Here is a 16,019-nt window from a genome sequence, read left to right as displayed (position 1 = left end):
CTCACAAGTGTACATATCAGCAAATGGCCGCAGAGAGCACAGAGGAGAAGCGAGGAGACTGTACCCAGGCTCCTTGCTTCTCTGGCACCAACTGAAACTATGGAAAATCGTCTTAGTCAACAATATGTCTCAAGTAAATAAGTGGGCATTTGTGAGTGCCAGGCAGAAGAATGAAAGTGAAATCCACGAGCGTGTAATTTTTGGCTCACCATCTCGCAACTCCAAATCTGGTCATTGCAGAATACGGCAAAATAGTCGGGTGGTGTTTCCCAAACAGGCCCCTCACCAGATTTGGCCACTGCAAACAAACAAGCATGCCATGTCTATCACCCAACAACGATTGTACCTGTGAACAACGATTGTACCTGCCAAGCGATTGCTTGGAAAAAAAAAAAAAGAGATTAACCCATAACATGGAAAGTTTCAAGGTATTCTTTTGTGAAGGCTCTGTGCACACAGACCTGCATGCTCCTTGAAAACTCCGTGGGCGATCTGAATTTTCACATGAGTGTGGCCACACCAGCTGTGGAATGTCACTGACTGTGGTGCGGGATGCCACAGGATCCTGTGTGGAGCATGCAGAACCACAGCTGTGAGAGCTTTCAGAAGCAAAATAGAAAGAGAAGACAAAAAATGGAAAAAAAAAAAAACAGCCAGGGCTCATCACATTACTACAAGATCACTCCCTCGCTTCACGTAGTGGAGAGCATGCTGCACTTGTTAACTCTAGGCAAGAAGAAGAACATTGTTTTAGTAGTGAAGCTCACCTCCCGGAGGCATGCTTCAAAACAGTTAGGTTACTTCCATAATGCCCGCTAATCAATTGATTTGAAGATCCATCCTGAACCATACTCACAAGATGACATTTTGCAAGTTCTAGTGATTTACCGAAATGTTCGGGGGAGGGTCTGGTGTGGGGCCCTTTATTATTGTCTGTTGCACATATGTTCTAGTTATACTATTTTTCCTCTTTGCTTTGGATTAGGTTAGAATTTTGTCATAACTTTTTTTCTCTTAACGGCTTCTGTAGCATGCACAAAAGCAGTCGTTGCACGCAAGTTATTGTAAAAGAAGTTGCTGTGTTAGCTTTCAGTATCTTCATGCTAAAGTTCCAAGAATGCTAACAAAGTCAACATTTCTTTTTATGCATTGCAGTTGTGTGTCACCGCTTAAGAACCTTGTCATTATGTTTTAATGTAACAGCTGTAAGGGAAACTTACATGTCCTGAGCTTACAATAGCACACTCTGAAAATTACGACAGTGTGATGCGAGCAATATTGTATAATGACCTCGGAAAGCTCGAAGAACATCAAATTTCAATTCCTCTCTTGTGTTCAGTTTTCAGTAACTTTCGAATAAGACATAATAGAAATATGTAAAGAAACTGCCGCTTGTGTGCACACTTTTCTGTATGTACGCTAACGTACATGAATGCTACTAAAAGGGCTGTATATTTGCTTAGTCTGAATTTTAAAAATTGCACAAGTAATGTATGTCAGTTTTGAGGAAATATAAATAGTTGCTGTGTATTACTCAATATAATTGTTAACTCTAGTTCATAGTGTAGCTGTTTTCATGCTGCGTAACATTATGGTATGCGAGAGCAATAAATAGAGCAAGAAATTTCAATTTATAAAGTTGTTAGGACTTGAGGTAGCAGTGTCTGCATAAAGCTGCATTTTGACCTAGATGGAAGTTGATTATTGCAACATTACTTTGTAGGTACGTAGCAAAGGTGACCAGAATTTAGCGTCAGTTTGTTGTCGTACTGCAGAGGTGAACATCATCTGTAACGACAGTTATTTCCTCGAGCTTATCCTTAAAGGGCCACTCACCAGGCCCCATACTGAATTTTAGTTAGACGTGGAAGTTGTTGGGTGTCCGATGAGAAATGTTTTGCCACAAAAATTTTTCGAATCGGTTCATTACGAGCGGAGAAAACAGGTTTTTTGAAGCGGCGCGAAACGAGGGTGAGAAGAGGTAATCTCGAAACCCTTGCCGCTCCTCCGTGCAGCCCTCGCAAGCCAAATCTCTTCCCCACACTCTCCGGCATACGACCAAGAGGTGACGTGCGCATGACGTGCCCGAACAAGCCCAGCCCCGTGCACGCGAACGGCGTTGCTTTGTTGACCAGCGTTATTTTGTGGTCTTCTGCTTGTTCCTGCGGGATTGTTTGGAAACGCTGGCTTAGACGCGGTAGAGTAGATGAGTACAATGAGTGAGCGAACGCATAGGAGCGTTCCACGGCGGTCGTCTGCTCAATGCGCTGACCGCTGGGACACGAACGCATGCGGAACGCTACACATTAGTCCGGCATCTCGTAGCATTTCAAGGGAAAAAATGTAAGAAAAACGCGCACAAGCTTTTATTGCGTCGCATTATTTATTTCGAGTTTTATTCATCTCTTAAACCAACAAGTACATAAACTACGCATGTTGATAATTTTTTCCATGTCATGTGGTATACTGTTGACAACGTCAGAGCAGAGTCGTCTACGTAGAGGACCAACGTCACTGCATTGCCATGCACGCAGGGCCATTCCTACGCCTACGTCATGCCCTCATTCTCTACGCGTGCACCGGCAGAGGGGAGGGAGATTAGCTTTCATCTTGAAATCTTACCCATTTCCGAGGCGCGTAGCGTTGTAAATTTTGGCAGACGTAATCATGAATGCCTCGTCTACGCATTGCGCTTGTCAGCTCAAAATTGTCAAACCTGGTGAGTGGCCCCTTAAACGCTATCAAGATTATATCTATAGAGAGGCTATGATTTTTCTAAGAAAATGAAAGCATTTGCTTATTCGTCACACTAATATAAACTGCGGACTGCACAATATACAAGGCCACAGAAAAAATATTATTGAGAACTAACAGACAGTAAAGCCAAGGAAAGTATAGCGGATGATATTAGTAGCAGTTGTAATGCAAATATAAAGAAAGAAAAGTGGACGAAAAGATAGCTCTCCGGTCGGGCATTAGGACTCATTATTCGAAGGTCGCAAGTTTGGTCCCTGCCGGCAGCAAGTTATCCTTTCATCTACTTTTCTTTTTCCACATTTAGATTCCAAGTACTGCTGATAAATCCCCCATAATTTCCTTGGCATCATCGTCTGTTGGCTCTCATTAATATTATGTCTAACTAAGAAAGAGAGCCCATAAATTTACACTTGAAATTCACAGAATAGATGCACAAGAACACTCACTGAGCATTTCCACGTGTGTGTAAATGCAATTCCCTAAGCTCTGTGCATTCATTGAACTATCACACATCCAATTTATCGTTATAAGCAAGTTTTAGATAGAGTAAACATGTTGGTTTCTTGAAGTCTTACAAAGAATTATTCTTTACTGTCGCTCGTTCTTGCTCGGTTTTCATCATCAGTGAGTACCAGAAAAATCTTAGTGGGGCACTGCCAACGTGTTCATATTAGTTCTTCACATCTTTTGCTACCTCTTTTAACTGACGTCTCTGCCTGCTTCTTTCTGTTTTTACAGGGCAACGGTAAGCTAAACCAGTCGTTTTTGTACCTTCGGGCATTTTTCGCTGTGCATGCCGGACAAGTGTGGAATGTGGCGCCTGCCTACTTTTGTGACGGGAGTGGATTCTCGTGCCTGCACAACTTAGAGTCATGAAGCTTTTGCGGTACATTAGCTCGACACTTTTCAACCGCACAAGGTGGTCTAATTAGTTTGTCGGCAGCCTAGTGCATGGTGCAAGATATGTACTCTTTAGGTGAGGCCACTCGCGAGACGCGATTGACCAGATAAAGTAACAACGCCAAGCGCCACTTGGACTGCTGATGGCAGCGGATACCTGTCAGCAAAATGATGCAACTTCAAGACAAGAATGCATTTCCATAGCAATTGTTGCTATGGAACACGGTTATGACATGCCAGCGACTAATGGTAGAAATGCATTCTGCATCTTTCGGGGGCGAAAAGCGGGACATGCGGTGGACGCTGCTGTTGCCTCCAACCATGTCAGTTGTTATAGCAATGGTGCAGAAAGCATTTTTTGTCTTTGAGTTGCATCTTCCTGCCGATAAATACCTGCTGCCTAGAGTTACTGTATATGCTACCTTTACGTAGCAGAATTGCGCCGCTGTTTTCCATGCACCAGTAGCTCCGCCTGTGGGAGTTCAGCGTCTCTATTCGCTGAGCGCCAACACAACACAGACGACAATGATGCTTCGCAGATTCCAGGGAGATAAAGCATTGTTGGCATCGGCTGTTGTTATTCTCGTCGGGATTCTTCTGTACTGTAGCCATGTAGCCTGTTGGTTGTGAGAAAAGTGGTCGGGAGTGCATTCTGTGTTGAGTTGTGCTACGTACAGCCCATGTGATTAGATGCAGGAGCAGCGGTTATTGCTGTTGAAAGATCAGTGTTCAGTGAGGAAGGAAAGGACGCTTGGCTGCTTTTTATCTATCTATAGCACTGCAAAACTTGTTCGATTTGTATTACCCACAGATGCAGTGAATACATTATACATGCAGAGTTGGTCAGTGTGTGTCGGCTGCATACGTCCACATTGGTCTCACGGGTAAAACACTGAAAATAAAGGGAGAATAAGTTAAACTAGAATTATTCGGATCGGCAAGGTGTTGAAGCTAGCGCAGGGATTTAATGCAGCTTTAAACCTTAAGCGAAAGAAGTGTTGGACGCGACAGGGCTTAACAATGACACAGATCAGCTGTCATAAGCCCCAATTGTAATACAAGCGTAACACGAGAGCCGTGAATAACTGTGGCATCGCACGGCCACTCTCCATCGCAACCCAGCTCGATTCAGTTGAAGACGAGAAAACTATAGCTTTTTCGCACAGCTAACAAATGAGTCCAATGCGATGAAGAAACCATGTTCCTAACTGCCTCGATCACGATCAAAAGTGTAAAAATAATTTGATATATGTAAATGGGAAAAACAGTAGAAAAGAAGACGAAGCTAATGTGTGACCAACTATAAATATATACCTCACTGTTTCGATGAGCTGACGCACTTTGTTTGCTGACTGGAGCAACCGAGTTTTGCTCATACATTTATAAAATATAAAAAGAAAGCGATGCTAGTACTCTGAAGCGTGAGTGCTGCTCTTGCGCTGGTGTTGAGTGGCTTTTTCTCAAGACATTTGAGCCCAAGATGGCGTACTTTGGCGAAACTCTTCTACCTAAAGATAGCATATACAGTAACTCTACTGCTGCTGTCAGCGAACCAATGGAAGCACATCCTTGTTACTTTATCTGGTGTATTGTTCCTTGCGTACAAGCCAAGAAGAGTCCCCCACGTGAATTGTTTACATCTTACATCTCAAGCGCAGCTGAAAGGCATACATATGAAGGACAAGGGCATGAAGAAAGTGTAGAGTGGGAGAGTGTGCTGTGGCCTGTTGACTTCAGGCATGACCTTTAGTACGACATAATTTGGAACAGTAGTGTGGGCTTTTCTTACCTTCTATTCAGGAAAATCCTTTCTCTACTTGATAGCCTGAGCAAATGAAACTGATTATGTCCTTTCATTTGTTCACCATGACAATTTATGATTTTGTAACCGCGTGCCCCTTGTTATCTTACGTGAATACACTGCGGTGAGGGTTTGTATTTTGAAGAACTTTTCACAAGAATTACACCAGACTATGTCACTGAAGCACATTGATATACTAATTGAATGGCCTTTTTATGAATGACATCATAAAAACTGAATTGCTTTAAAAGTCTTTCTTCTCTTTCATGTTTGATCAAGTTATTAGACAGATTTTCAGGAAGTTTTGGCAGGTTGGCAGTTAGCTGGTGGGGAGCATTCCTGGAGTGTTTCTTGAATGTTGACGTTCCTTAAAGTGTAAATACATGGGCCTAGTAGTTTCAGGTACATGAACGGTGGGCAGGAATTTTCGAGAATGATAAAAGTTAGTTAATGCATATATAATAGGTATTGTCTAGTCGTGAGTGCTAGCTTACATTCTTGAAAAGATATAATGTAAAATCTAATTTAATGTAAAAATCTAATCTAATGTAAAATCAAACGAACTGGAGGCAGTAGTTACATTTAAGTAATTTCTGTTTACCGATATTCTGCTGCTACACACAGAGGAAATGAAAACCAGCATTTAGTTTAGAGTAACAGACGGGATGCCATCGTAGAGGAAATTTGTCAATGGCAATGGGTGAACATGGCTTGCAATATGATGAGGAGTACTGCAGGCATTAGATGAAACAGGGGGATGACAGATTGCGGGGCAAATAATGGAAATGTTTATCCTATTTAGGACATGAATACAATAAAAGCAGCGGCGTGGTATATTGGGAACAGTGTCAGGAACTACAAGTTGCTTACACAGTCTTGTTGATCGACCAGCTTGGTTTGTTCATGTTGAGGACATGCTTACAGATCAAATGATAAAATTGGTATGATTAGATAAAAGTAAGGAATAATGTTATAGAAAATATTAGGGGTGTGCAAACATCAAAATTTTTGAATACGAATAGAGAGCTTCGGATACGAATCGAATATCGAATAATGAAGAGGCACAAGTTTTTTCCACCAGTAATCTCTAACTCAATCATATATTTATGTTGGAAGCAGTACAGTTGTTATTATATTCAGTTATTCCACAAAAAAAAAAAAATGTCACCATCTGTGCTTTTCAAAAAGTATAAGACTGTTATAGTTGAGCTTGTGACTGTGATGTCTTGAGTTCAATCCGCATGTTAAACAAACCTTTTGTACCTGCCATGATGACTAGTGAGCATGAGGCCAGCCACTAGTTTGATTGTGTAACAGTTAACACCTGTGTACTTAAGTCTAAGCAATTATCATAGCAGCCTAGGTGGTCACAGTTCATTCAGGTTCCCACACTATCAATCTTGGTTCGAAAGACACCGCTTTTAAAGTTTTCTTTAATTTTCTCCCCTGTTCTCACGGGTCAAACCATTAAGGGAAATAAGAGTACTTGGAGCGTTTTCTAACTACACCTGCAGCAATACTCGTTATCTTGCTCGCTTCGGTTGCCTTTCTCGAAGACTGCACGCTCGCCATTTTTCGATCAAGAATGCTGCGTTACGCTGATAGCAGCGCAATCGTGACCGAGGTGTACCAGGTGCTCAGTCATAATGCCAGGTAAGCATTCGAGATAGATGATTACTGATGTGTGATAAAAAGACATCCCAAATACGCCTTTTTGTTAACGGAGCCACAACTCCCGGCGACGAAGGTACTATTTTGTCGCATCGCAACCTCCTTCGGCACACTGGCCGCCGACGGCAGTAAACCGACGTTGGCAAAAGAGCGAGATCCAAACATCAGTGCAACAGAGGGTTTATTGCAGGAGAGGTTGCCGCGCGAGCGCAATGCGCGTATGATGGATTTTCAAAGGCGCTGTTGGGAACGCAATGAAACTACGCCTTAATGCGGCCATTACTTTCCATGCACCACCGTTAGCAATGGAGAACTATTGGGGATGATGCCATTGTAACAATACCAAAAGTGCATGGCCTTTTCTATGTTTGCCATTGCGCGGAAAAACAGTTCAGCTCATTTGCGTGTCCATATTCACTACCATGAAATCATTCTGGAACTATGAAGAGAGTATACATGCTGAAGTAGTGGCACAGCTGACGGACGGCTCGTCAGGCTTCGACATGTGCACGTACGTTTGTACGGCGATTCATTAGCGAAAAATGGCGTGGCTATACATAAAAGGCGTTACCATCGTACGTCAAGCTGAGTGCACCCCTAGCTAGTTGCATGCAGTGCGTCGCCTACTAAGCTCACTCCGTCAGTGTCGCGCCCTGTATGCATTTGCCCTTGCATAGAGATATTTTTATTGCGATAGCAATTATATGGACAGTCTCGGCTGGTTTTCGCCGTTTCCAGCGCCATCGCCATCATGCAACATATACATATCTATATACCATATGAAAACTCGAGAAATAAAATAAAGCCACCCGCGCTCCGCACCAGCTTGTCACGATGCGCCAACACGCGCTTATCTCTCACGCGTACTTTGCCCCGCAAATAAGGGCGGGGAAAGGGGTTAGGGGCTTGTGCGCCCTCGCGCACTTATCCTTCGGTGGCCAGAATCATGTGCCTTGGCCTTTCGCCAGAACAATTGCGTTAGTTGCCTGGGCCACTTCGTGGGCCACATCGAGTGGTACACTTCGATCGCTGGGCAGGCCCCGTTCGCAAAGGTATGAAAGCTGTTTTGTCGAGCTAATGCCGCAGCGGCGAGTTTCCTTCGTTTCGACGAGTGATAGGCACTTGCAGTTCCATGCACAAGGGTGCGGCAGCAGACGGTGCGCGCTAAACTGCTAAGCCAAACGTACTGGCATGCAGGCAGTGCATGATTTAGATTGATTTAGTTGTTTATAATTGGTAGGTTTGTTGCGATGATGGTCGGCCACATTCATCTATAGCCATCATCACGCTCCCTTGAATTTCCATACAGGCATCACCGCACACGCGCCGAAGTCGTAGTAATCACTGCATGCTCTACTGAGGCTCTCATCGCAAATGCGCAAGATCGTAAGGTCTTCACAGTGACATATGCGAACGAACATTCGGGAACATAGAGTATTCAAGAAATATTCGAGTTAGTTCGAATATTCGAAATTTTCGAATTTGTGGTTATGAATCGAATACGAATATTACAAATGCAATATTTGTTGAATATTCGAAAGTTTCGAATGTTCACACACCCCTAGAAAAGATACTCTTGCTAGCTTTATCTCTCTTGTCCTATAGCATTCTTCTTTTCATGGATATGAAAATGTTGTGTTTCCGCTAGGTATAAGTGGCTGTAAATTTAGTGCCATTTTTGAATGGTATTAGTACTGTACCAAAATGTTGCATCTCAGTAGAACAGGAAAATGCGCATGCTACCTTACCGCCTGGGTGAGGGTCTATGTGGCTGTGTAAACTGTTTTTCCATTTCTTCCAAAGATACTTTTGCTATGTAAAATTCCGCTTTTGGACGTTACTGTTACCACTCTTGTTATGTTTATAATGACCAATAACTGCTCTTATTTTTCCGCAGTGCTTCGCAAATCAAGGCAACGTAACTGGAGCGCAGAAAAAGTTTTAAGGAAATAATGCGAGTTAACCGCTACATGAGCCGACACCACTATGAGCAGGAGCTCCATGCATTGCGGACTCGCCAAAGCTTATGCATGGCTTTTTAAAAATTGGAAAGCTTACTGAACTGTAGTAGCAACAGAACACCTACAGTCGACTCTAATTAATTCAAACTCAAAGGGACCTCCGAATTTTGTTTTAATCATAAAGAAGTTTGAATTATCAGAAGTTCTCAGATAACTCTGAGTGAGGTTACACCACACATGAGGCATTGATTTAATCACATTTGAAATTTTTTAAGTATTTTTAAACCTTAACTGCCTGCAATGAACAGAAAGCATAAGTGTAAGGTCCACAAGTTTATTGGCCATTTACTGCTGATCAGACTAAAGAAATTGTGAATTTCCAACTGCTTTCTTGATTTAAGTATGTGCCTTCAGCACAAAGCTCTTTATACCAGTTGAGAAGCATGACGGTTTATCATGTGTGCACTTCATTTCAAACATTTGTTTACTAGCAAAGCTTTTTTGCTTGAAGGCCTGAGGCGCTTATTTTTCATTTTTAGACTGCTAGGATTACATAGGCACACAAATTTTTAAATAGTAGTGGGAAAGCAGCAAATATTTCCTGGTATGGAACTGCAAAAAGTATGAATTAACCAAATGACGGAGTTGGAATTAAGAGGCTTTCAAACACATCGAAAGTATAGAAGGCCAACCGAAAAATTGAATTTTGCTTGAATTAACTAAAAGTATGAATTATCAGAGTTTGAATTATCGTGAGTCTACTGTAGTAATTATTTTGCCTCTGAAGCTGCAAGGTGGGTTTGTGCATTTGTACCTGGGAGATCTGCTTCAGCATATTTTCGAAGCCTTAGACTTTTGCTTAGCGTCGGTAGCTGTAAAACCTACTATGTTCTTTTTTTTATTTTACCTGTTTAACTAGTAGTGCATTTTGAAAGTAGAGCAATAAAGCAGGTGCTATGCAGCAGTTGATGAAGGGTACAGCAGTGATCTGTAACTGCCCTTAGTTTCTTAATTTTAAAGACACTTGAATGAGAATGATGACCACCTAAAGCAAATGGGGACAGAGGGACCGAGTTTAAACTTTGAGGTAAAAAAGAAAGACTCTGTAAAAGTGGCAAGGGTGGGAGAGGGCATTTTCACAAATGTTTCCTATGCATAAATACAAGCAAAAGCTGTAGGAAGGCCTAAATATGTTCAAACATTTGAACCGGAGGTGACGTATGCAGAGATAAAGGGACACAGGATGCTTCAACATGCACCGTCTAGATTTCACGACGTGTTTCAGTAAGACGCCCTACTGGATTGGAGAGGGAAGTTTGTTAAGACTATAAGAGTGAGGAACAACTTTGGGAGGATGGCGAAAGGCTGGGTGATGTTGAAATGACCCATCGTCATACAAAGTCATAGTATCTGAAACTTGGCTGGAACGCTACTTCATAAACAGAATGAACATCATACAAATGATATTTGGAAGATATATGAAGATGCAGATTCGATAAAAGGTGTATGGCTGGACAGGTTGGTTTTCTCGGATTGTGAAAAAATAAATAAGTATAAAATAGTCCAAAAACATGTAGACAAAGCCTGTGCCCTGTGTCATCCTGTGTCTTTAAAGTTTTTTCCCTTTGTCCTTGTGATTTTGCGCTGCTTATTTTCATAATACACATTCACTAACCTTATCTGACAGCACTTGCTTTCAATATAAACTGTCCGTGATTTTCTGTTATGCTGTTTTCCGTTAAGAGCAACTGTTTCAAACACCCTCTTTGGTTCATTAGAATAAGCACTCTCGTGAGGCTTTCAGTCTTTTTGCTAACATTCAGAAGATGTGCTAACTAAAACGCAATTTTTTGTAGTATACAGCGCAATTTCTTCCCATATGTGGCATTCAAAATGGTTCTGCCTCAAGTGATAACTGGTTCATTGATGTGATTCTGCGGTACAAATTTTTAAATTATTTTTATTAGTTGCTTAATATTACTTTACTTTATACTAATAAGCTGTTAACTGCTTTATGTTCATAACATTAACCATAAGATAGGTTTGGTGTGTTTGCTGTACCACTCGTGAATGACGTGCCAAATGGGCCCAGTCTTCCGAGTGGCGCTGGTTTGGTGGTGTTTTTTTAGTACACCTTGCCCTCCACTGCATGGAACTGACTGCCCTCTTTTGTTTCTTCGTCACCCTTTCCCTTCTCTTTCTACTTTCATGATGCAGCGATGGGAATGGGTCTGTGCGTGGCCTTCATAGCATTTGTGCGACTTCCCAGCCTCAAGGTGTCCACCCTGCTCCTCACAGGGCTTCTCATATACGATGTCTTCTGGGTGAGTATGCACACATTGCAGAATATTGCACCGCTTCGTCCCCTCACATTGTGGTGCACGCTGACTCCATTATGTTCACGTTGGAGCTCTGCTGTATTCAAAGGACTGCCTTAACACTTCACTTCCCTTAGATGAGCTCGACAAGTTTCAACATTTTGCGGCCAATCAATAGTCAAGACTCAGAGGAACGCGCAAGCCAAACGTGGTAGCGCAATACACGGCCTGGAACTTGAGAGTTAATTCTCAAAGTCAGCTACAGGTTGCTCCCACTTCTTTCTACGAATGATGTCGCATACCCAAACTACACCCGCCTGCTGACCCGCAAGTTGCGGGATTGACTACAGGCTATGGCGGCCGCAATTCCAATAAAGGTAAAAATGCCCAAGGCCGGTGTACATAAATTAAGTTGAACCCCAGGTGGTCAAAATTTCCAAGTCCTCCGCTACAGCATTTCTTACAATCATGTCCTGATTTTTGAAAGTTTACACCTACAGTCATTGCCATTGCCCTAATTACTGTGCCATATACCCAATGTTTATGACCTTTGGCTGATTTGAGCAGTATGAGTTGCCTAGTTAGCGTGGCTGCCACAGAATGCCGTCATGTGTCGGCATGCATGATCGCATTGAAAATAAGCTGCTCATTCAAAGAAAAAGTGAAAATGATCAAGGCCATGACGTGCGCTTATGAAGGGGGGAATAATCTTGCTTCCTGTCATCTACCCCCTCACCTGCGTAGCTTTTAGCATGCTCTCTGGTACGAAGGGAAAGAGAAAGTGCTTAAAGCATGCAGCAAGTTGTACTTGACCGATTCTGAAAGGTTTTACCGCTGTCTATTTGTGAGGCAATAAGCTTTTTTATGAAACTATTAAAAAGGACCCAGCCACTCAGAAAATTATTGCTGGGTCCTCTTCAATATTGTAAGCCCACTTAAGAGCACAAATATGCCTTTATTTTTGTTTAGGTACTGCACAGAATTTTTTATGGTAATTATAAATATATATTGTTTTAGACAGGATAACCGCTGGTCATTAAGGGTAACCAACTGGATTCCCAGAGAAGGGAAACGGGTTAGGGGGAGACAGAAGGTTAGGTGGGCAGATGAGATCAAGAAGTTTGCGGGTATAAATTGGCAGCAGCAAGCACAGGACCGGGTTAACTGGCGGAACATGGGAGAGGCCTTTGTCTTGCAGTGGACGTAGTCAGGCTGATGATGATGATGATGATGATTGTTTTAAAGGGGCCCTGCAACACTTTTTAAAATAGCCATGGAATGGATTCACTGAAGAAGCTTATTTCCTCACGAATTTACTGCTGCAAACATTTTAGAATCTATCCAGTATGAGCAGACTTACAAAGATTTGTTTCATGCTGCAATCACATTCTCTCTTCTCTAGTCCTGATGAAAGCGCTGGGTAGCTAAGCAGGGAGGAATAACACAGAAAAAGAAAATACGCCATGAGCGCCCCGGGACCTTAACTTTTTCTTTTTTTTAAAGTTTAAATGCGCGGCTTTTCAGGGCGATCGCGCGTGCAGGCCTGGTAGCGAACAAGCGCCATTCTCAAATCAATGAATGGCTGTGACTAGTGATCTTTGAGCTTGTAGCATCATTTGTCGAGAGAATAGAAAGCAACATTTAGCTGACTTTGAGAATTTATTGTGAATTCCAGGCCACGTGCTGCACTATAATATTTGGCGCTCGTGTTCTCAAGGTCTTCGACTACCGATCGGCAGTGTTTTCTGACCATGCTCAAAAAGTGTTGCAAGGCCCCATAAAGTTGTCGAGCAGTGAGACGCAACGACAATGATATAGTGTAAGACAAGCACGTCACTGTTTTCAATAGTATGCGCAGCTTGCACAATTCAAGTTGCAAAAATGATTAAATTCAATAATTCATAATGCTCAAATGTGCTGCTATTTAAGAGTACTCGTTAGATATTGTTTTTTTCATCGTGAGTATGAGTACCCAGTGAACAAGGGGGCACATTCGTATTGTTTCTGCTTCCGTTGCTCAGTGGCTGTTGACGTTTTGATGGAGTTGAGGGTGCTCCATTGACTCTTCAAAATGTCCCACATAACAGCTTGCACAGTACCATTTAGTCTACAGACTATTATTTAGAAGACCTTCCAAACGTCCTTGTGGCACGGGTATAAGATCCCAGTACTGCAGACTTCTTTTTTCTCATGCAGTCCTGTCTGGCATACCATGGATCTTTTCCGTGTCATACAGCTTACTGTCATTCCAAGACATTGCCTGGAAACATAACAAAATACTGCAGACATTCTAGGAAGTGTAGTCTGGCAGTCTCGGACTCTGCTTGCAACTAGGGTGTCCTAAATTATAGTAATTTATCAGTCACATTGATGAGCTGCCGCAAGAATTGCTGGTTGCAGCGTGTTTTCTCACCAGATGAGGCCATAAAAAAAAAAATTAGCCTGGGCATGGCTGGTTTCGATAAGAATTTGTAGCGATTGTAACCTGCCTTGTGTTGTTTCAAAATCACATGCTCTCTCAAGCAGTAAAACATGTTCTGCCTTGTTTTTTTCGTGCAGGTGTTTTTCTCCTCATATATCTTCAATGCCAATGTCATGGTCAAAGTGGCCACACGGCCAGCAGACAATCCGGTGAGTGTCCCCCTTTTCCTTTTTTCTCATGTTTTCTTCAAGTTATGCAGTCTTCTTCAATTTTGCTTCTCTTCAGTAGTCGACACCTTTCTCTTGCCCTCCTCTTCCCACTTTTACCCTCTCTCTCTTTGTGCATGTGTGTGTGATATCATTGGCTCGCAAACATAAAGAATATTGCTCTCACCGTCTATATAAGGGAGGCCCAAATAAAAAAATTAGGATTGCCACAAATTTCACCCCGGTAGAAGAACAATGTTTCCCCAAAATAAATTTTAAAAGCCGACTTTATCTTCATTTAGTTACACATCGCTCGCTCTTCCTATGTCCAGGCACAAAGGATAGTAAAAGCTCTTATAAAGGAATGGTTGCCATCACTTTTTAAGGCAACATTGTCTGAAGTTTGCCGATAACGCGATGTTGTTGAAGTGCTCGTTTTGCAGAAATTTTAGTGTGTGTGGTGTTGGCAGTGATGTTTTTTTTTTTGTTGCGAGTGAAAAAGCAGTGTTGGTCGTGAGCGAATATTCAAGGTAGATGCAAATAATGATGGGAGCCACTGGTTGTTTCCACTTAGGCTCTTCTTGCGGCACCGTTCAGGTCTCCACCGACAAGTGAAGGCAATCTACCAATTAAAAAAGCGCGCCTGCGTGTGTGTGTGTGTGTGTGTGTGTGTGCGCGCGCACGTGCGTGTGTGGGTGCGTGCAGATATCACCATCACATTCAACATTTAAAGGTGAAGTTCAGAAGTGTTGCTCGTTGGGCAAGTTGGTTCAGCATCATAGTAGAAATTTGCGCAAAAAAGAAAACTTCACGAACGCATTGCAAGTTCGCTATGTTCGTGTGGTTCCTTATTCATCCCAGTTTTTTTGTGCTGAATTCTACTATAAAGGTGAAGCATTGCTCTAATCATTTTCTTAGGGATTTATGTTCCTGTCCAAATGAAACACAACTTCAGCTTCTAAGTAACACACCACGTTGTACAGCACTTTTTATTCTAAATGCAACTGCTCTATTTAGTTTTTGTTTTGTTTTTTCTCTTTAGGTGGGCCTGGTTGCAAAAAAACTCCACCTGGGCAGCATGGTCAGGGAGGCCCCTAAGCTGTCGCTTCCTGGAAAGCTGGTTTTTCCAAGGTGATCTATCATCACTAGTGCTCGTCATGCTTTCAAAAGGCCAACTGCATGATTTCGTTCATTACAAAAGGGATGCAACATTAGAGAAAGCTTTTCTCATGCCAAACACTGTGATACGAAAGTGAGAAGCTGCAATATATTTTAGCTTGAAAAAAAAAGCAAGGACCTGTCACATCTTTTTTTCTCAAACTGCAAATCTTGCTTTTCTTTTTGTTCCTTTTTGTACTACCTTCGTGCCCTCAGAGTATACACAGATATTGTCGCCTTCGTCTATTTCGCGTGGCCTAAGAGGCAGAGTTCGCTGAAACCGAAATGGCACTTCTCTGGTTTTAAAGTCAGGCCAGCCGAACGTATAGCTTGTAGAACTGCGAATAATCGACTTAGGTGTTCCTCGAATGTAGCTGAGAAAACGACAACGTCGTCTAGATAGACCAAGCATGTCTGCCACTTCAGTCCTGATAGCACAGTGTCCATTAAACGCTGAAAAGTGGCTGGCGCTAAGCATAACCCGAATGGAAGCACTTTAAATTCATAAAGACAGTCGGGCGTCACGAAAGCAGTTTTCTCACGGTTTCTCTCGTCGACCTCTATTTGCCAATTGCCACTTCGCAGGTCTATCGATGAGAAATAGCGTGCATGCCGCAGCCGATCAAGAGAGTCATCTATGCGTGGCAGTGGGTAGACGTCTTTCTTTGTTACTTGGTTTAACTTGCGGTAATCTATACAGAAACGCAAGCTGCCATCTTTCTTTTTAACCAATACCACGGGGGATGCCCAGGGACTCTTGGAAGGCTGTATTACGTCGTCTAAGAGCATCTTCTGAACTTGCTTTTGGATCTCCTCACGTTCTTT

General features: G+C 42.5%; 1 protein-coding gene across 1 annotated transcript in view; it reads left to right on the top strand.

Moving 5' to 3' along the window:
- Nucleotides 1-16,019, top strand: part of LOC119169771 (signal peptide peptidase-like protein) — a 101,891-nt gene that overhangs the window by 69,985 nt on the left and 15,887 nt on the right. The window contains exons 7-9 of the mRNA XM_037420794.2: nt 11,308-11,414; nt 13,968-14,039; nt 15,079-15,167. Coding sequence (XP_037276691.1) covers nt 11,308-11,414; nt 13,968-14,039; nt 15,079-15,167 — 268 coding nt within the window. The remainder of the gene's footprint in view (nt 1-11,307; nt 11,415-13,967; nt 14,040-15,078; nt 15,168-16,019) is intronic.

This window comes from Rhipicephalus microplus, unplaced genomic scaffold (assembly GCF_043290135.1).
Source record: "Rhipicephalus microplus isolate Deutch F79 unplaced genomic scaffold, USDA_Rmic scaffold_21, whole genome shotgun sequence".
In the NCBI taxonomy this organism is placed as follows: Eukaryota; Metazoa; Arthropoda; class Arachnida; order Ixodida; family Ixodidae; genus Rhipicephalus; species Rhipicephalus microplus.
Note: the sequence above shows the minus strand (reverse complement) of the source record. Positions and strands in the feature narration are given on the sequence as shown.